This window comes from Cajanus cajan, chromosome 5 (genome assembly GCF_000230855.2).
Source record: "Cajanus cajan strain Asha chromosome 5, NIPB_CcT2T_4, whole genome shotgun sequence".
Lineage (NCBI taxonomy): Eukaryota > Viridiplantae > Streptophyta > Magnoliopsida > Fabales > Fabaceae > Cajanus > Cajanus cajan.
The window spans coordinates 20,435,728-20,449,341 of record NC_138521.1 but is presented as its reverse complement, the minus strand read 5'-3'; the positions used below and the strand labels follow the sequence as shown (position 1 = coordinate 20,449,341).

The window sequence follows — 13,614 nt, the reverse complement described above, 5'->3', positions numbered from 1 at the left end:
CCAAGTTGCTCTTTCCCATTGTTCAGCACATAGCACTTACACCCAAACACTCTAAAATATGAAATGTTAGGCTTCTTACCTTTGTAAATTTCATAGGGTGTTTTCTTTAATATAGGCCGAATCAGAACTTTGTTTAACACATGAAAAGCAGTGTTAATAGCATCAGCCCAAAAATATTTTGGCAAGTTTGTTTCATTCAACATTGTTCTAGCAAGTTCTTCTAAGGACCTATTCTTTCTCTCAACAGCCCCATTTTGTTGAGGTGTCCTAGGTGCTGAGAAATTATGGTTTATACCATGTTCCTCATAGAATTTTTGAAACATCATGTTTTGAAACTCACCTCCATGGTCATTTCTTATAGAGGTGATGTTTGAGCACTTCTCATTTTGAACAAGTTTGGCAAATTTTCTAAAGGCATTAAAAACATCATTTTTATTTGCAAGAAACATAACCCATGTGTATCTAGAATAGTCATCAACAATTACTAAGCCATAGTAGTTTCCGCCTAAGCTCATGGTTCTTGAAGACCAAACAAATCAATGTGAATTAATTGCAAAGGTCTAGATGTGGAAATCTGATTTTTGCTTTTAAAGCTAGCCTTCACTTGCTTGCCCTTTTGACAAGCATCACATAGTTTGTCTTTTCCAAACTTGAGTTTAGGTAGACCAACCACTAATTCTTTCCTACTCAATTTATTCAAATGGTCTATGTGAATATGTGCAGCTCTCCTATGCCAAAGCCATATGTTTTCTTCTTGAGTTATTAGACACTTAGTGTTTGACATTGTTATAGAGTGTTCTAAGTCAAGCATGTATATATTGTCAATTCTTTTACCAATGAATCTGATTTCTTTACTCTTTTTATCACATATCAAGCAACATGTATCATCAAATTCAATTTTAAGGCCTTTATCACTCAATTGACTAATACTCAGCAAATTATGTTTCAAGCCATCAACAAGCAAAACATTTTCAATCAATGTTTGAGAGGAGGGATTACCAACATTGCCATGGCCAAGAATTTTTCCCTTATTGTTGTCACCATAGGTAACATACCCTTCATTCTTCAATTTCAGATTTGTGAATTTTGAAGGATCCCCAGTCATATGCCTTGAGCAGCCACTATCAAGATACCAAAGTAGATTTTTGGCCCTCAAGCATTCCTACAACAAAAAATCAGAGGAAAAATTTAGGTACCCATGTGGAGGGTCCTTGTAGGTTAGTTCTCAGCCTTTGACTCTTCTCAACCCAAATCATTTATCCATTTAGAACTCCATATTTCCTAGAATAGCAGTTCCTAATTGTATGGCCTCTTTTGCAGTAATAAAAACAAGTTGTTTGTCTAGAAAAGTTGCTTTTGAATTTTCTAAAATTTTGATTTTTCACAAAAGCTTCTTTCTTTGACTTAAATGGCATGCTCATACTATGGTTAAAACCAAGTCCACTCCTATCAAAAGTGTTTCTTTGTTTTCCCAAAAGAATGTTCAAGTTTTCATTTCCATTAGTGAACCTTGCAAGTGTAGATTTTAAATCAGCATTTTCTTTTTCAAAAACTTTGCAATGTTCACAAACATCTTTTGAGGAGTGAGCTTCACTAAAGTTAAACATAGTTTGAAGATTTTCATGCTCATGCTTCAAATCTTCAAGCTCTTGTTCAGCTTCAATTAAAGCATTTTCATACCATTTCAGCTTGTTTTTCAGCTTTGAATTTAAGGCTCCTAATTTGACAGCTTCTTCATGAATTTGTATAAAAGCTTCTTGGAGCTGATCATAATCCGGATTGGATTCAAGGTCAGAGTCACTTACAATTGTGTCATGGTCAGTTCCAGCCATCAAACACAGGTTGTTCTCCTCACTTTCAGATTCTTCACTTGTTGTGCTTGAGTCATTGTCTTCCCAAGCAATATAGGCCCTTTTTCCTTTTCCCTTTTTCTTAAACTTCTTCTCCTCTTGTTGCTTCTTCAAGAGATTTGGACACTCAGCTTTCATGTGTCCCGGTTTTCCACATTCAAAGCAGTTAAAGGAGGATGTGCTTGCTTCCTCTTTCTTGTTTGTCTTTTTATTGAATTTGTAGGGGGGAATTCTTCTTTCTTCTCATGAACTTTTTGAACTTCTTTACCAGCAGATTGAAGTTCTCAGTTTCGGAATCATCGGAGCTTGTTTCTTCACACACCTCTTTACCTTTGGCAAATTTCAAGGCTTTCAATGACACTCCTTTGCCTTTCTTATCTTGCTGCTCATGTTCATCAAATATGTGCAGCTTTTGCTCATGCTCCCTCAACTTCCCAAAGAGAGTAGCTAATGTCAAGGAGGTCAAATCCTTTGATTCTTCAATGGCTGTCACCTTTGCTTGCCATGATCTGTCCAAGCATTACAGCACTTTTAAATTCAGCTCTTCCTTCTCAAATTTCCTGCCAAGGTCAACAAGGTGATTTATCAAGTGTGTAAATCTCTTTTGAAAATCAGAAATAGATTCACCATTTTGCATTCTAAACAGCTCATATTCTCTTATGAGAGTATGCTTTCTTGATCTCTTTACATCACTTGTTCCTTCATGAGTGACTTGCAAAGTATCCCACATTTCTTTAGCAAATATGCATTGTGAAATTCTAAAAAATTCATCAATAGACAATGCAGATGTTATAATGTTTTTGGCTCTCTTATCATGTTGGGCTCTTTTCTTTTCCTCATCACTCCACTCACTCAAATGTTTTTCCTTAAGCTCACCATCATCATCTTTTTTCATAGGAATATAGGGTCCATTTTCTATAGCATCCCATACAACAATATCAATAGCTTCAATGAAAATTCTCATCCTAATTTTCCAATAGACATAGTTCTCACCATTGAAAACAGGAGGTCTATGAATAGACACACCCTCACCATAGGGTAAGTTGTTGTTGGCCATTTTTGAAATCTTGAATAACTCTCAAGAACCTTGCTCTAGATACCAATTGTTAGAAAAGAATGGCACAATCCAAGAGGGGGGGTGAATTGGATTCAATGACCCTTTAAAAATTTATCAGAGTATTTTGGATCTTAATTTCAATCAAAACTTTTCTATGACAGAATTTCCAAATGAAGCTCTTCTAAAGACTTGTTACAAAAATATGAATGCAATATGCTCACTTGATTACAACATAATGAGGTTCAACAATAATGTTCAATTACAGATTTAAACCATCAAGATTCACATACACTTGTTAATCAAGTTTTATCTTCCTTAAAGTTTAACCAAGAAATTACACAAAGTAAAAGATAAGGTAGAAGAAGATTGCACAAGTCTTTTATACTGGTTCAGCCACTCCACTTGTGACCTACATCCAGTCCTTAATCAACACCTGATTAAGATTTGTTCCACTATCTTTAAGCAAGAAGGTTTACAGGCACACACACATGCATATACTTCAACACTAAAAGATAACCACTTTCTTGACCCCAAGAAAACACCCCTTGGAGAATCCACTACAAGAAACCTTACCACTTGAGAAACCCTTCTCAAGATTTTCCACAAAGATTCACAAAGAATAAAAGGAATGAATTCACCTGGAATTCTTGAACAAATCTTTATCTTCCCCTTTCAAGAATATGATGATGATGATCTTCTAACAAAGCTTTTCACAAACGTTTTCACTCTTGGATTTCACAAAGAAAACTCTCCAAGATGTCACAAAGACTCACAAAAACGTTTTTCACAAATTGATTATCAGTTCTAACTCATGTCTGAAGTTTCTCAAAGTTCAAACTATTTTTATAAAAGTTTCAGACACAGATAATAGATTATTTTAAAGAATAATCGATTATTTTGTTCTTCAGATTTTCTGGAAATCAACCAAGAACAATATAATCGATTATTTAGCTGGATAATCGATTATTCCAGAGAGTTGTTCCTGGGATAATCGATTATTTTGGCGAATAATCGATTATTACAGCAAGGCATTCCACTTAGCCTATTAGCTGGAATAATCGATTATTTTTAATGATAATCGATTATTTTGAGTTAGTTTTTAAAACTTCATTTTATACCTCAAAATAAGTTTCCAATCTTTTTAATTCATCATCATATACTCTCTACTTAGTTTAGATATAGATTTGCTTATGCACAAAGCATACAAAGCACACAAAATATAAAAACACATTCAAAACAATTTATTTCCTAAGCTCTATTACATAGCTCCATTTCATAGCATTTTCTTGACTCTTCCTTGACTTTGTTTTTGTGCTCCAAGTTCTTGTTGTATACTTGTTGTGATCATCAAAACTCCTTTAAGATTCAAGCTCTCCTAAGCTCAACAAGGCTGGCACAACAATACTCACGATGTTAGTAGGCGACCTGGAGAGACCGGTACAATAATATTCACAATATCAGCAGGCGGCCTGGAGAGGCTGGCACAACAATACTCACAACATCAGCAAGCGGCCTGGGGAGGCCGACACAACAATACTCAACATCAGCAGGTTGAAGAACCGGATCTCCACCTCACTATCACAAGAGAAACAATGGAGCTTCTACTCGAAGACTGAAGATCAGGTGTACAATTTGTCAACCTTGTTACCCAATAGAGTACACAATCAATGCTCAACTGCTCTAAAGGGTGAGGATACAAGCAAATACACTTGTCCAAGGGAAGCAACGTAGAAGCATCAACACAGAGACGAGAAGAAGACCCGGACGAAATGTCTACGTCTTTACTTTCCTTTGGAAAAGCAACACAACTATTCCAAAGGACAAGTAAAGAGGGGCAGCTGTAGACACCCAATTTCGTCCGGGGGGCAAACAAACAACAAGATAGGACATCAGAGGGTCCAAAAGCCTAAATTAACTTTTTTAGTGGCCCGGAACGGGCCGTTCCCAAGTTCGGAACGGGCCGTTCTCGTACCAGAACGGGCCATTCCGAGACTTCTAAAAGGCCTAAAAATGTAAGTTAGAACGGGCCGTTCTAGACCAGAACGGGCCGTTCCAAACCAATCAAAGGGCCTAAATTTTGTAGCCCAGAACGGGCTGTTCTGATTTTAGAACGAGTCGTTCTAGGGTACGAAAATGCTACATAACGTTCAGATTCAGAACGGGCCGTTCGAATCCAGAACGGGCTGTTCTGAATCTAGAACGGGCCGTTCCGGCCCACGTTTGATGCCTATAAATAAGAAATCTCGGGAACAGTTCAAGGCACCTAAAAAATTTCGTCTAAGAATTCTTAGAGCTCGAAATTTATCTCTTTTTCTCTCTCTCCCTCCTATTGTATTTCTTGAGATTTGTGATGCATTTGTGTAGTGTGAAAGGTTGTCACAAAGCACCTACAATTTCTATATTAGAAACAAAGCTTGCTACGAGGTATTTTAATCAATCTTCTTCTCTCTCTTTTATTTCTTATCTTTGATAAATATTATTATAACAAAAGCAATCATGTAGATATTTTAAAGTTAATTGTTTAATTTAAATTTCAAGCATGTAAATATTTACCAATAAAAGGAGATTTAATATTTATATTATTATTGTTTATAATGTTAACTTCGTCATAAGGTACCGATTAAGGGCGTTGTAGGGGTGCTTAATACCTTCCCTACACGTAACCAACTCCTGAACCCAATTCTGGTTATCAAGACCATTATTGGACCTTTAAAAACTTTTTCTTTTTTCAATGTTTTGAGTAAAACATTGGTGGCGACTCCATGAAGCTATTTTCAAAAACCATTAATTAAGGATTAGTCTGGCGTCCAGGCATTTCTTAATTGATGAGACTTTCAAAAGGATGTCTAAACCATAGGTCGCAAGATCAGAAATTTTTGGGTTGTGACATACTAAAACTTTAAGTTTGGGTGGTAAGAAATATGGATTTTTCATTGTAAATAACTATTCTAGATACACATGGGCTTACTTCATAGCTGTGGCGAAAAGCTACAAGTATTCTTTCAACAAGTCACTTCTAGCTCAATCCTAAGTATTCTTTGACTTGACTCTTGCCTCTTCAAAGAACGACCCAAGTATTCTTTTCACAACAAGCCTCTTCAAACTTAACAACTAAGTATTCTTTTAATCAAGCCTCTCTAGGGCCAATCAAGTATTGTTTAAAAAAACAAGCCTCTCTAGACTCAACTTTATAACAATGTTTATGAAGGTCACAAAGATCTTTTCAACATTTGAAATTCTTCAAAAAAAAAAATAAAATGAATTACTCATTAATTATTAATATTGTTTGTATTTTGATAACCTTTTTATTTTAGTGATATTTGTTGTGCGAACAATAAGTGAATATTATAGTTTAAGTTATAAATTTTTCCTAATAGTTGAAGATAGTAATTAATAATTTGTTGTTATTTTTTGCTATCCATAAATTATGCTTAATAATGTTATTATAGTTGGTATTTTCATGGATATTCTTTGTTGTTTGTACTTGTAATTAGTCATAGAAAATTAGTAATTTCTTAGGCTATGTTTGATTTACCATTTAAAATAAATCTCATATGAATAAGTAATGCTAATAGCTGACCTAGAATTAAATAATAGGTTTCAATATTTTAAGCAAAAATTAAAGTTAAAATCCTATAAATAGAAAAGGCAAACAGTTACAAACTTTACAGTTTTAGATTAGAGTATTCGTTCACTAATATTATTCGACTCTAAGAGTAATAAAATTGTATTGATATATTTTTTTTCTACTCCTTCATTAATTCTCTTTAATTTTTTTTAAAAGTATACTAACACTTTGAAAATTTCATTATTCACCCTTGATAATTTGAAAAATATTACATTGTAATATTTTGCGAAGAGGGTTACCATAAACATTAAAATAGAGAAAAGTATTGGTGTTTATATAATTTTACAAAACCTCATTAAGTATTGGTATAATTTACTCTAAAATGCACGTGAGTCTAAAGTCTAAAGTAAAACTTAATCAAATAAAGTAGTTTGAACGAAATTAAGTGGGTGGATGAATGTTGGATTAGGATGTTAATAATAATAATTTTTCGGGAATATATGAAGAAAAAATAACCTGTAAGTTTTAAGTAATTAATATCATGTTGTGCTTACACAATTTATTATAGAATATAAAATTAAACAATATTGAAATGTCTTCTTTTCATATATCTTGTAATCTAAAATGATGTAAGAAAATAATATACAAAAATATCGTTTCTTCTAAGATATAATTGTTGCATTTTGAAGTATGTGACAGGTCACCAATGTTCTATGTAGGCTTTGTTCTCTCTCAATGAACTCACTCTCTTGTCTCCGGTAAAATTGTTTCACCTTGTTTAGCTCTTCATCCAACCTCATAAAAAACACAAGTACCTTACCAATAATCATAATTCTTCTTAATTATTAAATTTAACACCATTCATTATATTTATTAACTCCTTTATTCTTTCATAATAACCATTCACTACAAAAAAATCAAGTTTTAGCGACCACCAAAATCGGTCGCTATTTAGGTAAATTCAGTCGCTATTTCATTCAGCGACCGAAATAGGGACCGAAAAAATCCGTCGCTAAAACCCTAGTCGCTATTTCAAATAGCGACCGAAATTTTTTCCGTTGCAATTTAGCGACCGAAAAATCAGTCGCTAGCCAATAAAAATCCGTCGCTAACATTTTGGTCTCCTAACTTTTGGAGACCAATTTTGCGACCGAATTTTTTGGTAGCAATTTTCGTTGCTAGTTTTTGTATTTATTTAATAAAAAACATTTTATAAATCAGTCGCTAAATCGGTCGCTAAAAAACTGAAATAGCTACGGATAAAATCGGTCGCTATTTCAGTCGCTAAAAAACTGAAATAGGTACGGATAAAATCGGTCGCTATTTCGGTCGCTAAAAATTTGAAATAGCTACCAATTATTTTGGTCACTATTTCGGTCGCTAATAACTTGAATTAGCTACAAATAATTTCAGTCGCTATTTCGGTCGCTAAAATATACCAGTATTTTTAAATTTTTTTTATTATAAATTTATACCTGTTAACGAATATGAAATTAACAATATATTTATTACACAATTTATAATAATAAACTAGAACATACTAAAAGACAAAATCTTATCGAAGAAAATTTATATTATAGTGAAAACTAAATAAAATATAAGTATGTCAATATAGTATGCTAAAAACACAATAATATCATAAAACGTTTAAACTTGAACAAAGTAATAGTCAAATACAATAAAATATCCTAAAACAAGTAAAATAAAGAAGCTTAATTAAGGGTCTTCTGCTATGTCATCAAGAGCATCATCAACAGAATGGTCAGGATCCTGAAATTCAAGTATGAAAAGTGAATATAAAAGATCCAATGAAGAATATAAAAGCACATTTCAAATATACATTAAAATTTAAAATAATTAACTGAATAAAATAAGAACTGAATATGCATAGGAACTGAATAAAATAAAAAAAATAATCATTTTTTCTTAAGATCATAAATTTTTCCACAATTGAAGATCCAATTAGCTGAAAAGAATAAGAACAATTAATGTTTTGTATCTTTCTAATCTAATCACATGGTGTGTTAGTGGGGATGGGGGCACTGAACCTGATAATCATGGCAGGTCAGCGAAGCACAACATATTGTTTAGATATTTTAACATTTGTTTTCATGAAATTAATGGGAATAGACATTGACTTTAATTAGAATTTAAAGATGATAATGTAATGCTAGCTGCTCTAAAACCACAGAACTAGCTATTTGATTTTGTTTTTGCATGGAAACTGTTTGAATATGGAATGGTGACTAAATATTGTTATTTGTTACCGTGATGTAAATTTTGACAGAGAAAATCAACAAATCAAATCATGTAGCTTTGCAAGCAATGCTGTAAAAGAGATACCAAAACATGAACCACCTTAAAAATAAATAATATATTTAGTAAAAAAACTCTAAAAAATATTTCTAAATTGATTCTTATTATGAGTAAAATAGGAGAGAAAATTTTACATATGTTATTACTAATACCTAACTATTTTTTTAATCATTACTTTAGCTCTAAATTTCTTATCCTATACATCTTTTTATTTAAAAAATAAACAGTTATTTAATATTCACTAGTGTAACACAAGTATTTCATATTAAAAAAAAATTATTCAATATTATTATTTGATATGAAGTTTTAAACATATTTATGTTTGAATCTGATAAATTATAAACAGTAAAATTCCTTCTCAAAATATGACATGTAACTCAACTTCGTAATTAAGACTTGGAGTGGATGTTACTACTTAAGTTGGAATCGTTGTGACGTGATTCAAGTGGTTGTCTCTCTCTAAATACCTATGGGATTCCCTTTCTCTAAATATATGAATCTTCTCACACCCCTTAACTCAATTAAACCCTCCAAAACACACATTTTTCCTTATCCAGCGGGCTGGTGCTCCCATGTTGTTCCAACCAAATCACCAATACTATAAACAACAACATTAAAACCTACAAATTAAAGCACAACGCATGAAACCTCAAAACATGGCATCTCCACGCGACACCTCCAAAACCATAAAGCTGGTGCGTTACAACAGCAGAGGGAACACCACCAAGCCCCTAAACGCACCCTCCAACCTCATCCTCTTCCTCTTCCTAGATTAACACTATCTTATCAACAAAAGAAATTACAAGGCAGATTAACACTACAACTTGAAAACATTAAGTATAACAAGCTTCTCTTCCCTCCAAAGCCCAAAGTATACAAAGTGCATTTCTACAAGTTCAAAGAAGCATTCAAATTTATGTATTAAACTGGGCACAACAGACTGAATCAGCCTTCCAAGATTAAACTGTAAACAAGTTCAATTCAATTACTCATATTTTTGTTTAAAAAAACTTAAAATATGTATTAAAATAGAAAATTAACCTCACGGTTTCTGAATAAGTATTTTCATTAAAAGTAAAAAGGTCAGAATTACAATGGGTGGAACTAAATATCATGCCTCGGGGAATCTCATTATCGCCTGGTTAGCACTATCAGGATCAAGAGGAAGAATTTTGTAAGGGACTAAGATCTCTGTTTTCTCAGCAACTTTATCTTGGGTCTCCAAAATCTATAACAATGGCAATGGCAAATCAATCATGTGTGTAATGTAAAAGCATGTAAAACCTGGCAAGTTGTACAAATGTGCATAAACAATAAAGGTTCACATAGCAGGGGAACCCAATTGGAGGATGACGTCTTAGGAGCCATTGAAAATAACCTCACGATCAACTTCCATAGATTGTGTCATGTTAACAGCCTTCAAAACCTCAAAAAGAACATTAGCTGTTTGATATGCCTAGGTAAATTGTGCCCTGAAAGAAGAGACAAACTATTAGTCACACAATAGCTGGACAACATATCAAAAAGAAAATTATCTGGAGAATCTACCGGTCAGCTTTATCAGCAGCATTTTGTAAAGCTTGGATGTACTTTTTGTAGTAATGCTGATAAAAACTCTGCATCTCACGAGCATCACTTTTCTTTACCCTTCCCTTCAGAGTTGGATCATTTTCCTAACGACCATGGAACAAATTGACCCAAAAAAATCAGAGACATAGCATAAAATAATTTAAATTAACACACAGGACTGTCAAATTTCAATAGACAGCAAAGAACACACAACACAACTGAAGTGTACCACATGCATTTTTCAAATCATCAATGTATAAACTCGGTGTCATCAAAAGACATCACAGTAAGCTATATATGAACCAGATCGAGTGAAAAATGTATACGGCAGAAGCATAAAGAAATGAAGTAAGAGAATGGTTACTCTTTCAAGACGTTGAAGAAGAGCGGTTTTGAATTGGCGAACACCACGACCACTTGAATTGGGATCCAACCTATGCGCTTTCTCAAAGGCGTAAAAACGGCCTACAAGATCAACAAACACTGTCATAAGAAATTCGGATAACAAAAAAGGAAAGAAAGAAATAGAAAGAGAAGAAAGAAACATACAGAGATAAGCAACCCTGGGATGAATCTCGATGAGAGACGAAGGCACGACCTCACTGTCAATGAAAGACTCTCCCAAATTCCCCGCAGTCTGTGTCCGCATGATCCGCCTGAGCTGTGGCGCCTCCGAAGATGGTCCCGCGCCTCCCCTCGAGGAAGACATTCCGACGAGACTCTTTCTCTCTCTATCAAACTACTCGAACAAAAGAAGAAGAATGAAGATGAGAAAAAAAAAAAGCAGATGCACAAAGGAGAAGGGGCTGCAACGCGGGTAAGCATATGGGTCTCTGTGCTATTGCAGTGATGGAGATTCTTCAATATTCGCGAACCTCTCTGCATACCCGAACAGAGAGTTGTCTCTTTGCTAACCTGAACGAAGAACACCCCTTGCGAACACGAACGGACAACAACAAAAATGTAAATGAAGAACAATAGTAGAAACCCTAAGCACGAATGAAGAAAAGAGAAAGAGAGGGATTACCAGAAGACGAAAAAGAGAAAGAGAGGGAGAACTAGGGTTTAAGTTTTTTCATGATTTGGGTCGAAAGCCCATGGCCCCCTTTGTACCCAAGCACTTATTCATTGTCTATAATTATGCTATACTACCCTAATCACTTTTATAAGATTTAAATACCTATTTAGTAATTTCATAAATTTTATTTTTCAATTTCAACAATTAAAAATCATTTATACATATTTTTTCTCTTTTAATCTCTGTCACCTATTTATTATAGGAACTAAAAGATAAATTTTATAATGATATAAAAATTAAAAAGAATTGAAAAATAATATGATTAAGTGTTAAAATGAAATATTTTTCACTATAAGAATTAAAAATAAAATTCATATATTTCAACCTTTATTCGTAGAAAACGCTCCCCTAAAACTTTCTTAATCCTTTTTATAAGACCTTTTCCAAATTATTTGTGGCATTAATTACTTTTATAAGAATAACTTTAAGTAGAAATACCTTAATTAATTAGGTAGAGACAAAAAACAATGCAATATCAATAATTTTAATGATAATAACGAAAAAAGAGGAATTATATAGATTTTTTACTACTTAATTTTTGTTAACATTTTAAATTTTGACATGTTTATTAAAAAAAAATTCAAAGACTAAAACTAAATAAAAAATTTAGTCTAAAAACATAAATTAAATTTATTATATATTAAAATTAATTAAATATTTTTAGATTTTAGATTTTATTTACTATGTTTTATAATCAAAAGAAATCCAATATTAAATCAAAAGATAATAAAAATTATAACTAAAATCTTAATAAATTTTCTAATATTAAATTTAGTATATATTAAAATTAATTAAATATTTGTATTTAAGAAATTATTACAGATTTTAAATGTATATTTTAAAGTTTTTATTTTATTAGATTAATTAAAAATAAATTATATTTTATCACTTTTTAATAAAGTAAGTGAATGATAATAAATTAATTAAAATTTTAAAATATATTTTAATTAAAAATATTTTTATATCAATACAGTAACTAAAAGTATTATAATAAATAATAAAATTAAATAAATTAAATCTTATAATGGTTATTTTTTTAATGATACTAAATTAAATATTCTAATTATTTTACAATAAATTAAAATAAAAAAATAATAAAATATTTTAACTGATATTTCAAATAAAACATATTAAAATATTATAATCAAAACAAATCCAGTATTAAATCAAAAGAATATAATTAAATATTTTTTTAAAACTTAATTAAATATTTTTATCAAAGAAACTGATACAGATTTTAGATTTTATTTATTATATTTTATAATTAAAAGAAATCTAATATTAAATTATAAGATAATAAAAATTATAAGCTTATGTATTAAATATATATATATATATATATATATATATATAATTACTTTCAGTAATTTATCAATGAATCAAACTGACGTAGCGGTTTCGTAGTTGGCCCATGGTTACCCACAGGACCTAGGATCGAAACCTGGCTGTGTAATTTTAGTCTATTCATAAAATTTAATAAAAAAATTTAGCGACCGATTTTAATTCGGTCGCTAAGTTTGTTTGTATTGTTTAGCTACCGAAATTTAATCGGTCGCTAAAAATTTCAAAAGTTTAGTATTAGCGACCGAATTAAATTCGGTCGCAATTTTTTGATAATTTTTTCAAAATTGGTCGCTAATTCCGTCGCAAACTACGTTCCCATGAAACAAAATTAAACAGCGACTGATTTAGCGACCGATTTTATTGCTACCGATAAAATCCGTCGCTAATTCCGTCGCAAAACAGCGACTGATCAAATTCGGTCGCTAAATTCGTCGCTAAATTATTCAGTCGCTAATTCGGTCGCAAAACAGCGACCGATAAATTTCGGTCGCTAATTTCGGTCGCTATTTTGTATTTTTCTTGTAGTGATTCATTCTATTTATTTACTCCTTTATTATTTCCATTCCCTTTTCAAAAAAAAAAAATCAAATACCAACTTCATTCATGTCTAAGTGATGCAAAATTCAAACAAATGATTGATGACTTTATAATGTAATGTTGACTGATTATTAATATGAATTCAGAGAGCATGATTCTGTTAGTATACACTAACAAAATCATGTGTTGTTACTATTACCTTGACTTGTTATGTCATTAATGACTAATTTGGCAGCAATGATTTCTCTTGTAATGTTTTGTGGACCTTTATTCTTGTTTAAATGGATTTGGAATT

At 31.9% G+C, this 13,614-nt stretch overlaps 1 protein-coding gene across 3 annotated transcripts; it reads right to left on the bottom strand.

The window, feature by feature from the left end:
* Positions 1-9,854: 9,854 nt before the first annotated feature.
* On the bottom strand, positions 9,855-11,863 carry LOC145958265 (callose synthase 3-like). Of its 3 annotated transcripts, XR_014433979.1 has the most exons (6): positions 11,388-11,863; positions 10,910-11,292; positions 10,725-10,825; positions 10,340-10,464; positions 10,170-10,263; positions 9,856-10,019 (listed from the first exon to the last, which is right to left on the bottom strand). XR_014433979.1 is itself a non-coding variant. In XM_083075075.1 (4 exons), the coding sequence occupies exons 1-4, from the start codon at positions 11,067-11,069 to the stop codon at positions 10,248-10,250; spliced, it is 402 nt and encodes a 133-aa protein (XP_082931201.1). In that variant the 5' UTR covers positions 11,070-11,084; the 3' UTR covers positions 9,855-10,247. The 3 variants fall into 3 exon arrangements, 1 of the variants encoding a protein (XP_082931201.1); XR_014433978.1 differs by lacking the exon at positions 11,388-11,863 and having other exon boundaries at positions 9,860-10,019; positions 10,910-11,084; XM_083075075.1 differs by lacking the exon at positions 11,388-11,863 and having other exon boundaries at positions 9,855-10,263; positions 10,910-11,084.
* Positions 11,864-13,614: the final 1,751 nt, after the last annotated feature.

What these genes read in the sequence shown, in the direction of transcription:
- LOC145958265 (XM_083075075.1), bottom strand. Translation starts at nt 11,069, where the DNA reads ATGTCTTCCTCGAGGGGAGGCGCGGGACCATCTTCGGAGGCGCCACAG. An exon ending in TCCCAGGGTTGCTTATCTCT is followed by an intron (nt 10,826 to 10,909) that starts GTATGTTTCTTT and finishes TTGATCTTGTAG; the next exon opens with GCCGTTTTTACGCCTTTGAG. An exon ending in TTCTTCAACGTCTTGAAAGA is followed by an intron (nt 10,465 to 10,724) that starts GTAACCATTCTC and finishes CATGGTCGTTAG; the next exon opens with GAAAATGATCCAACTCTGAA.